The sequence below is a fragment of the Mandrillus leucophaeus genome, unplaced genomic scaffold (genome assembly GCF_000951045.1).
Source record: "Mandrillus leucophaeus isolate KB7577 unplaced genomic scaffold, Mleu.le_1.0 Scaffold36, whole genome shotgun sequence".
Lineage (NCBI taxonomy): Eukaryota > Metazoa > Chordata > Mammalia > Primates > Cercopithecidae > Mandrillus > Mandrillus leucophaeus.
The window spans coordinates 3,687,780-3,699,358 of NW_012103809.1; the positions used below are offsets into that span (position 1 = coordinate 3,687,780).

The following is an 11,579-nucleotide window of genomic DNA, read 5'->3' on the forward strand; positions in this document are numbered from 1 at the left end:
GCTCTCGTGGGCTCTGGTCCTAAACTGGGGAGCAGCAGCAGTGAGCAGCCTGAACCCCGGAACTCATCCAGCTGCCACTCCAGCTCCTGCCCTCCTGTGCTCCCAGGACAGATGCACACAGACACATTCTTCTGTTAGTTCCCCTTCCCCAGGTTAGATTGATGAGGGGATGCTACTAAGCCCTGGGTTGACCTCTGGGAGCAGGGCCAGTTGGGGCAATCAGCCAGGCTCTGCCCCAGGCCATCTCTCAACAAACAGCCCAGACGCTCAGGCTAAGAACAGCCTTGTCAACCCACCCCAGGACAGGCCCCTTTAAAAGCTACTCAAGAAGAGGCCCCAGTTGTGGCTCTTTGCATTACAATCAGCCCAAGGCAGAGAGCATGAAATGGTCTCAATGTGTAAATTTCGTGTTTTACAATGAATATTGTATACTAACATGTTAAATGTATACACACTTAATTTTAGGTCTTCTAGTATTCACCTATTTCACGAAAGCGAAAACATTTTGTCTTCTACAAAATAACACTGCACACCCACTTGGTCATTCAAAAAGAATTCTAGGGTGTTTTGTTTTTTGTTTTTGTTTTGAGACAGAGTCTCACCCTGTCGCCCAGGCTGGAGTGCAGTGGTGGGATCTCAGTTCACTACAACCTCCACCGCCTGAGTCCAAGTGATTCTCCTGCCTCAGCCTCCTGAGAAGCTGGGATTACAGGCACGCACCACTATGCCCAGCTAATTTTTAGTAGAGACAAAGTTTCACCATGTTGTTCAGGCTGGTCTTGAACTCCTGACCTCCAGTGATCCACCTACCTTCACTTCCCAAAGTTCTGGGATTATAGGCATGAGCCACCATGCCTGACCCTAGGAATTCTAGGTTTTTTATGAGGCTGTATTGATATACCTCATGTAGGAATTATTTCTCACAATATTTATGCATGGTTACCTCTGAGGCATAATTCAACTAGGAAGTTGAATTACACCCATTTTTTAATGAGGAAGGACAAAATTACATTATCTTTCCGCAACATGAAGAAAAATAAGACTATACAATAAAAGTGTTTTGGAAGCCCCATGTAAGATATTATATTACAAAGACAATTGGAAAACCCCAAGTGGAAGTTGACCAGAACACTCTTTCTCCTGGGGAGCATCAGAAATAGTCTGAGGATCATGAGCGGTCAGTCTTGGGTTTCCAATCTCAAGTGGTGATTCAGCATGGAGAGGAAGAGAATGACCAGAGAGAGAAGTAACCATGAAGTATTTTCCCAAAAATATTGAAAGGCATTGTTTGTCTTTCCCGTTACATGTAGATTCATCTTTTTCTATTCAGGGGAGGAAGGCATGATGCCTGGTCCCCAAGTGCTGCTCTGTAGCAAGACCTGGTCCAGATGCAACCGGTGCATTGTATTGGGTAAGACATCCACAACTCACACAACATCTTTACCAGATGGCAAAACCAGCAAAAGTGCACTGAAAGGTCTCTTGAAGAAGGCTCCTAGTGCCTGTAATAGCTTCCTCATTTCCGTCCCTTAGCAGTCTAAGAATAGACTAGAATAGATGCGCAGGTGACCTCCAAGAAATACTAGAGAAAATAGGGCTTGGGAGCAGATTCTTATGTCCCTGAATCTGTCCTTTACCAAAAATCTTACCTGATCCTAAAATCTAGCACAGCTATTTAAATTAAAAGCAAAGAGTTTTAAACCTGTATCACAGATTCTTTTTTCCACATTCTGGTCATATTTTAACAGTTTCATTGCATTGTAAGACCTGCCTTAAATATCCCCAGGACAGATACAGTAATCAGTGTCACCTATTTTATGTATGAGGCCAATAGTGAATTTCCCAATCACTGACCACATTCCTATTGTTTCTGAGATGAGTTCCAGCAGACATCACTTTCTGACACAGTAAGAGGCTGATTTGGGTTCCACCTTCATTCAGACGTCTACAGATCTGGGAGAGGTGTTGGCCAAATCACTTCACCCTTCAGGGATGAAATGTTCACCTTTGCAAAATAAAGAGGTTGATCATTTGCAAAGTCCTTTCCAACTCCAACATTCTAGAATGATTCCATAAATAAATATTAGATGACAACTTGTAGTTGTTTTAATGGTAGAAATTTGAGCCAACCATTTAGCCTACAGAGACAATGACCTGAGCAGAGAGTCAGTCCTTGAAATGAGAAATCTACAAAACCGCAGGGGAAGGCAGAACAAAAGCCTTTGACAGCAGGAAGCTAAACTGAGCCTCTTTTTCCACTTTTCATTCGTCCTAGGCACTCTTTCCCCAGTTGATATGTCCACCTTCCACAAATACCCAGAAAGGAAACACATATTATTTATGCAACTATGAGCCATGTGTCATTTGTCTGGATTTTCATTTTTTAATAAGCTCTCTTATCATTAAGCCTCTCTCATTTTAACTTCTTTGCATCCTTCCAACAACTGTGTAATGAGGACGCAGTAAAACCCAAGCACGTAATAACAGCAAATTACTCCTTTTAAAAAGCTGACCTGAAGTTCTAGTTTACTAACCAAAATGACTGGAGCCGGGCATATTAGTCCTTTAACCTTTTTATTACGTATATACATGAAAACAATTAAAACTGGGATTTCTTTCCAGTGTATTATCATTTTCTCTTCCCCCTGGCCTTTTTCCATCACATTTCAAAGAATTTACATGATATCCACTGCAGAGTCTCTCCTGTTTCCATTCTTTTCCCTCCTTTCCTCTTAACAACTGTCATCCTTTTAAGGTTAGCCAACCATGGGCTATCATCATACACCAGCAGTGTAGTCGGGTTGATACAGCAGCCGCAAATAAGAGGAAAAAAAGAAAAAAAAAACGAAAGGAAAAAAGTTGTGGGGTGGGGGCATTTAAAGCTCCTCATAAAATTAAATCTTAGATTTAAATTCTCCCTCATATTTTATTGTCTTTTCTTTTCTTTTTCCTGTGGTAAATGGTAATTAGAGTCAATAATCTTTTGCTGAGAGAGCACCTTGTCTTCACAGTGTTTATATCATCATCATCAAAGATCTGCCTCAAGGCCCCGGCGTGTTAATAATTTAAGGTGTGCACAGCCTAGTTATAGCAGGAAGCCTAGTTATTGAGTTTGTAAACCAGCCGATGATTTATGGCAACACCTTGCGTGAGTCATGCTCATTAAATAAAATACTTCGGTTTAATAAGGAACATGGGGTACGCAGTTCTTCCCGTTACAGGGTGAGTGTGCAATTGGAGATTGTTGAGTTTTGTCGCCAGGTTCACCACGGCGATTTTGTCTTAATTGTGTTGGCAGGCGAGGGAGGGAGGGCCATGTGTCTGTGTACATCTGCACACGTATGCATAGCGTATTGGCCTTCTTCCTCCCCAACAAGGGCTACCAGTCTAGAGCTTTCTCTCCCCTGAAAAGCTGTATCACAGAAGCCAAACTCTCTGATAGAATGTTAAATCTTTCTCTAAAAGGCTACTAATTAAGAAACCAGAAATGTTCATGGAAATAAAATTACAAGAAAAAAATCAATATACGGTTGTTAAATGTAGCCCACATTTAAGAGCCATAACCATATTTTACTGTTAAATGCTGTGGTTTACTCATTAGGAATTCCTAAGCAGACTGAGACAGCAAAAGGCAAACAGAGCATTCTGGTCCATTTAAAAGAAAATGTGTATGCAAGGTACACTTTTTGTTTTTTTAATGTCCCATATCTGGGACTTTGAAAAAAAAAAAAAATCAGAATCATTTAGTTGGATGTACTGTTTCCAAACAAACGTGTTCCAATAACCATTTGCATTTCTATTACTCTGAATTAATTGATCAGAGCATGAAGTGGGCGCTGAGAAAGGTGAGAAACTACGCTTGTTTTGTTTCACAGATTTCCATACAAAATGAAATTTCAGGCCAGGAGCTGTGACTCTTGCCTGTAATTCCAGCACTTTGGGAGGCTGAAACTGGAGGATCACTTGAGCTCAAGAATTTAAGACCAGCCTGGGCAACATAGTAAGACCTCATTTCTACAAATAATTTTTTAAATTAGCTGGGTGTGGTGGTGTGTGCCTGTGGTTCCAGCCACTCAGGAAGCTGAGGTAGGAGGATCACCTGAGCCCAGGAGGTCAAGGCTGCTGTAAGCAGTGATCATGCGACTGTACTCCAACCTGGGCAACAGAGTGGGATCCTAACTAAGAAGAAAAAAAAAAGAACTTTGATATTTGGTTGTGTTTATTGTTGCATGATCTCTAGGGTATTCTTAGGAAAGACAAACTGAACTTCTGTTTCACGTGTTGGAAAAACTCCCACCTTTGGGACATTTCTGAGCAATATTTTAAAATGTTCTAGGCTGGGCGCGCTGGCTCACGCCTGTAATCCCAGCACTTTGGGAGGCCGAGGCAGGTGGATCACCTGAGGTCAGGAATTTGAGGCCAGCCTGGCCAACATCCCGTCTCTACTAAAAATACCAAAAAAAAAATTAGCCAGGTGTGGTGGTGCATGCCTGTAGTCCCAGCTACTCCATAGGCTGAGGCGGAAGAATCGCTTGAACCCAGGAGGCAGAAGTTGCAGTGAGTTGAGATCGCACCACTGCACTCCAGCCTGGGCGACAGAGACGCTCTTCAAAAAAAAAAAAAAGAAAAAAAAAAAAAGTTCTATAAGCAGAATCACTGAAACAAAAATCAATCACATTCATTTCATATGCTAAATATAGTCAGTGTTTTTTACCAGTTTTCTTTAGAAAATAAATGTATCTTCAAAGGGAGCTGCCGCAGCCAGTGAGTCTGCTAAGTGAATAGGTGTACTTTGTGGTCTCCGTTTTACCACAGAGAAAATGGCTAATCTGAGTTTCGAATTACAGTGCTTCCTTCCCAGGAATCCTACCTGCTTTTAGTCTGGTGCTCAATTTGCACGAACTGTCGCCGCTGTTTGTTGATACGGCTTCCATATTCAGAAATCCCACATACTCTCAAGACTAGGAAGCACCTCATAGCCTGCCCTGATTTTAAATAAAGTTTTACATTTTGCTTTGATAGTATAGGATACTATATTCCCTTTCCTGAGGTCAGGAGTTCGAGACAAGCCTCGCCAACATAGTGAAACCCCGTCTCTACTAAAAATAGAAGAAAAAAAAATAGCTGGGCGTCGTGGCGGGCACCTGGAGGCTGAGACAGGAGAATCGTTTGAACCTGGGAGGTGGAGGTTGCAGTGAACCAAGATCACACCATTGCACTCCAGCCTGGGCGACAAGAGCAAAACTTAGTCTAAAAAAAAAAAAAAAAAGAAAGAAATGACCCAGTTTTTCAAGTATAGTCAATTTTATCTAGCCTCAAAATTTTTATTTTATTTTACTTTTTTTTTATTGTTCCTTATGGGGCAGGGCTACCCCATAGGTAGTGTCCCCAGAGTAGCACAGCCTCAAAATATTAAGAAGTACTTACCTTACATTTTTCTAAGACCAGTTGTATTCCTTTTCTCTTCATGCACAGAAATCTTGTATAGAGAAGTAGTTTCACATTGAAGCACTTTATTCAAAATATTTTAAATTCTAGGTGTCCTCATGGGCATTTTAATAAGTGACATTTATAAGACAAATCAGACTGTAAGCTTCCAGCAGACCAAGAATAGGCACATGTATTAGTTTCTATATTATATTTAACAGTGTCATATAGTTAAGTTATTACTAAATAGTGATTGCATTAACAGGACCCATGCTATTATCTCATGCCTCCTTAGGTTTGGCAACATTTTCCTTTCCTGTAATGGCCTACAGATCTGGCTTGCACATGATTTTTACAATTTCAGCTTTGATTTCAGAAATGTACGTGTTTAAGAATAAATTAAATAGCTGCAAGTCCATAAAAAAAGCTGTGTGTGTGTTTGTGTGTGCACTCTCATAAACTCGCTTTAAGACCAGCAGACTGAGGCCCTTGAGATTTTAATAAATATGTCCAGGGTCATATAATTGTTGGTTACTTTGGTTCATCTAATAATGAAAACATAACTATCATTCTTTGTGTTCTTACAATACTTTTCAGGGTCTCAGAGCTCTTTCCCAAGAGTGTTTCACACCTGCTTGTTTGCCCTCAGCCTCGGTGGCGGAGCAGATCCCTCCAAGTAAACAGCTACATCCCACAGTGCCTGTAAGAACTCACAGAGCATGCAGTCCCTAAACCCCACTCCAAGGAAGGCCCTTAAAATAAAGCTACTCCCCTGTAACTCGCCCTCGGTAGACTCTAAGATCAGTCTCTGTTGCCATCAGTTTCACTGTAGGGTAAATAATGTTTGAGTTCCTGGAAATGTCTCCTCATTTTCTGTTCTTGCAGTTCCACGAATAAGTATCCCAAAATAAGGGCAAAACATGAGCATTTTGAAAACATTTGTTTTCCAACCTGCCGGCTGCATTTTCCACCAAGGCACTGGACACGCACTCTGACTGAGCCCGCACATTCCCCACAGGCCAACTGCCTTTGACGTCAGTGGGAGCTTGGCCTTCTCGAAGACAGAGGCAAAGGTAATATTTGCAAAGTCAGCTTTGCAAAATTCAGCTTTTCTCCCCTTTGCTGCAGATTGAATGATAAGCCTGGGACCAGCAGAGATAACGTTTTCACAGGGGATTCCCTGGCTGGACCCTCCTACCAAATTCACGGAAATCAGTCTTTAAGAAAACCGGATGAGCCACTCATAATGGCCTGGCCACCACACCTGTCTGATAGCATCTCAGCTACTCCCTTCAAAGACAACAACTGGGTAGCAATTTTTTTAAATGCCTCTGTTACAATACAGCATATTTTACTCACTGCACCAAAATGTCAGCACAATGGAAAACAGATTGTTTATGCCGACCCAAGGATAAATATTTACGAGCCAGCAAATACAAACCCTGTCAAAGTCGACTGGTCAACAAGCATTCTTCCAGGAGAGGGACCCATTTTATGAAGGGTGTGTACTTTCTGACGTCAGCCATTTTGCAAGGGTATATTTGGGGACACTGTTGTCAAAAAGAAAATCCTCTGTTTCACGGGCTACATAGCAGCAACTGCCATACCAAATATCTTTCCTGCCATTCCTGAATCTCAGACAGAGACTTCTCTCTCTAGAAATAAAATCAAAGGGAGTCTGGGGAAAAAACAGTGGTGGAGAAATAAAATCTTTAAAATGTTGCATTAGGAGTTTTTCTCTTTTCCTCCCTTTATTTTGTGTGAGGACAGTGACTGCTGCGGCCAGCCGCTCCCTCGGCCACCCTGAATGTATAGCTGCCTCCAGTGCCCCAGGGCCAGAAGAGATTTCTTTACTGGAGATGCAATCAGCTCTAACCAATCAGTAAGAAGGGTTAATCAGCTGATCGATTGGTCCCTGAGCAGCCAGGACCTGGCTCCTCTCTGACTGGCTCTAGCCTGGCCTTGGGGTAAGAGGTTGGGAACTTTTAATTATCCACAGCAGCCACTGCTCTGATTGAATGGTCAATGGGTTTACTACTGAGGCGGCGCTGCTTGAATAATAATAGAAAACAATGTGAAAGCCGGCAAGTGCAAACAGAGGGCCAGAAAAGGCACTTGGATATGTAGAACGCACGTTAAGATGAGTTAATTGCCTGGCAGAAACCAAATTTCAAAGGTCTGAAAGGTGTTTTATGGAAGCGGAGTAGATGCTTGGGGAGGCATCAGCGAGATCACGTTTTTTTCTTTTGTGACTCGGGTCTGTGACCATTGCTGGCTACACCATGTTGCCCCAGGACAAAGGATAACCTGCTTACCCCAGTGGCTAAAAAATGATCACTGGAGGAGATTTGTATGTTGACATTTGCAGGCACGGTCAGGGTTTAATGATTTTTCTTTGTAAACTTCCTTGAAAAATAATCATTCCCTAGTTCCACTATGTAAGATGTGCTCACCGGGTGGGCAGGTTGGGTGGCATAATTAAATCATGCTAAGAAACACAGCGTTGACACCCAGAGGTTTTTAAAAGCTTTGCTCGACTGTGTGTTGTGGAGATCTTTCTACTTCACCCTCCCCACGCAGAATAAATCATCACTCCAATAACTCACTACAATATGCTGATCTTTCCTTTCCCAGGTAAAACAGCTCACTCATAGTGGTTTCTTCTTCCCTTGAAGGTAAAAACCAACAAGTGCCTCTGAATACAAATGCTATCTGTGTTCAAGTCCTCTGAGAGTGTCACAGTGGAGGCAAATGCCCCAAAAGGGTAAAATAACCAGCTAACAGCTCTATGTCCTGGCAGCAGGGTTAGCAAAAGATGTCAGCAGTTTCCTAGAACTGCCGAAAAGGATGTTTGGGTTCAATTTTTTTTAAAAAAAGAAGGAACAGTCCATTTGGCACAGAGACCCATGTTTGGAGGGGTGGTGGGAAAAGGCAACTAGACCCCTCTGGAAGGTATCCCCTGGAATCCTGGTCAAGATCTTCAAATTGTCAGAGATCTGAAATCATCCTATTTCAGCAGATTCCACGTTAAAAATGTGCCTTTCTCCAGTGATCTCACATAAACACTAGAGCTCATCGGGCTCTGCCGGAGTCATTACTATTTATATTACCATACCCTGGCTGTGTGCAGTCAATTCATAATTGTCCAGTTTTTCTAATTAATCACAAAAGATTTTTGTTTTGCCTGCAGCTAGTTCTGGGGTGACTCACGACGGCAAGCCAAAGCTCATACATCAAACACAGGCCCTCTCTCACTCCAGCCTTCTGCTGGGAAGGCTGCTCTGCGCCTCTCCACCAAACAGGCACGCACTGGGCATGTGCGGCCCCGGGCGCCGGAGAAGCCGGAGATCCGTCCTCTACTGTGTGACTTGTTATTTTTATCTGATGCTTGCATTCTCGGGCCAAATCAGATCCAAAGAGCACGGCCAGGTTTCTAAATTCAGAGCCCTGCTGCTCTGGTTCCTGTTCCTCCCTCTCTTCTGTCTTCCTCCTCGTCGTCTTTTATCAAATTGTTTAAGACTGTACTGCTTCCAAGAGAGAGATTGGGACATCATTTTTTATATTCTTCAGTCCTTTCAATGGTGACCTTTTATGGAGGCAACAACAAAGAATGTCACCAGAAGAAGGAGGGAAGAAACCACAGTTTCTGCGTTTTATTCTACCAAATCCACATCAAGGCAGGGCAGGAGGAAATATCTTTTTTTTTTTTTTTTTTTTTTTTTTGAGACGGAGTTTTGCTCTTGTTGCCCAGGCTGGAGTGCAATGGTGCAATCTCAGCTCACCCCAACCTTTGCCTCCCGGGTTCAAGGGATTCTCCTGCCTCAGCCTCCCGAGTAGCTGGGATTACAGGCATATGCCACCACGCCTGGCTAATTTTTTTTTTGTATGATTAGTGGGGACGGGGTTTCTCCAATTTGGTGAAGCTGGTCTCGAACTCTCGACCTCAGGTTATCCCCCCACCTTGGCCTCCCAAAGTGCTGGGATCACAGGCGTGAGCCACCTGCCCGGCCGGAAATATCTATTTAATGTGCAGTTTATCCTACTGAAAGGTGTTTCAACAGGTGACCCGTTGGAAATGCGTCTGGTGCAAATAACCTCTAGGATTGCTAGGAAGGGGCCCAGGGCCACCACTGGCCTGAGTCACAGCAGCTGGGTTTGCCTTATAGAAATGATCAGAGGGTCAACTGGAAGCAGGCAGGCAGAGGACGCCTGTGTAACCTGCATTACATGTGAGAAATTTCAAGGTGAGATCAATCTGTTTGGACGATCTTGTTTGATCACATTCGGTCTGCGTTGGCGTTGGCACAGGGCCAGCACGGTGACAGGAAATAGCATGGCGCCTGCTCTGTGAAATCTTCAGGACTCAAGCAGATGCTCTGGAACTGTCAGATGACTCCTAGTTGCTGATTTTATATATTGATTAATTTTGCAAACTTCATATACTTATTACTATTCTTGATATGTCCTGATAGTAGATACAGTCCATGCAGCACCAGATATGAACTTTTCCTTGTGTAAGACACTGTTTGCAAGGCCACAATGCTCCCACCTGCCCATCTCCCCAGACCACACTTGTCCTTTAGGTTTAACTAGATATCACCTCTGCTGAGAAGTCAGTCTCCCCTGACCACTCACCCCCCCATCCCCAGCCACCTGTTCCCGCCACCTGTGAGATGCGTCTTTTCTGCACTCCCGTCAAAGGCTATGCTGCCTCTGTCACGGCACACGTCACAGGCTGTTGAAATTGCTTTTGTGCCTGCCTGGTTCCCCCACATGGCCATATGCCCTGTGAGAGGAGGGATCGTGGTGCTCATCCTAAGCTCAACCCATGACTCCACGTGTGGCTCCAAGAGGGAAATACCTCTGAGCAGAAGAGATTTATCATCGGATGGGAAGGTCATAGTGAGTGTGAAGGAGAACGATGATGAAACATAACTTTCTAGATTTATTTCCCAAGTTATTTACCTTTCTAGGGTTACCTTCACCTGTCCACCCCCTCACGGGTGCCCTATTCTGTCAACTCCAGAGAATTCAGTCTCCCACGCCAGCCCCTGCATTCTTTAGTTCATTTTGAATCATAACAACAATACAATTGAAGAACGCTCTTATTGTCTCCTGATTAAGGAGAGCCAGACATACCTGGAGTTGTGTTTTTGGCTCTTGGCTTTCTCCCTTTCTGCAACCTATTTGCATATATGAGGAGTGGGGGCGGGGAGGGGGGACATCAAAGGGACAGCTGCTTGTTTGATCTAATTAGTCTATTTTTCATTCTTTCTAAAAACACTGGGGAAGGGGAATTCCAGATAGTCCTGGGATCTCTGTGAGGTAAATTAGTTTTTTAGACAGGTAGGCCTGGATTTTCTTTAACACGATGGCTGCACCATGAACAAAAAAACTGAGATCATCAGCCCTTTGGACTTCATATTAATTCATACATTTTTATTGAGTTCTTGCTGTGTTTTGACACACGTTGGGTGCACCGGGCAGCCAGCACAGGTGCGACCCCTACTCTTATTGATAAGCAAACATCAAGCTTGCTAGTCTTCTGGGGAGACAAAACCTCCGCAAGCTATTACAAGCCTAGAAAGGTAAATAACCTGGTGTTGTGGAAGGATATTCACGCACCATGGAAACTTGCAATGGAAGGGACTCCTATGGTCTGAGGTGGAAGCATCCCACAAAACCTGAAGTTCCCTTTAAGCCTAGTTGTAAAGAATGACAAGGCTAGACGTGCTCCAAGCAGACGGAAATGAGTGAGCTATGCTATCTTCCTGAGGAGGAAGAAAATGTCCACAGCTGGGGCATGGAAAGGGAATGGAAGCTCAGCTCCCCCAGTCACTGAGATCTCCATAGGGAGCGCCTTGTACACCATGGAAAAAAAATTCAATCGTGTCCCAAGCACACTGGGGAAGCACTAAAGACAAGTTTTAAACAGGTATATTCAAGACTCAGAGTTCTGTTATCTACAGGGCTCTCTGGTTGGAGTGTGGAGATGAGAGAGAGGCAAGATGGGGAATGGGAGATTCATTAGGCAGTCCCTGCAAAGGTCTAGTGAGAAATGATGGCAGCCTGGACAGCAGTGGCCACTGTGGGGATGGAAGGAGGTGGCGGGTTTTCCGTGGGGATGGAAGGAGGTGGAGGGTTTTCCGTGG

At 43.7% G+C, this 11,579-nt stretch overlaps 1 protein-coding gene across 1 annotated transcript in view; it reads right to left on the minus strand.

Annotated features, from left to right (window-relative positions):
• LOC105546483 overlaps positions 1 to 11,579 on the minus strand; it is a 129,789-nt gene that overhangs the window by 108,740 nt on the left and 9,470 nt on the right. Inside the window, 2 exon segments of the mRNA XM_011989690.1 lie at positions 6,379 to 6,569; positions 8,738 to 8,925. Coding sequence (XP_011845080.1) covers positions 6,379 to 6,569; positions 8,738 to 8,925 — 379 coding nt within the window.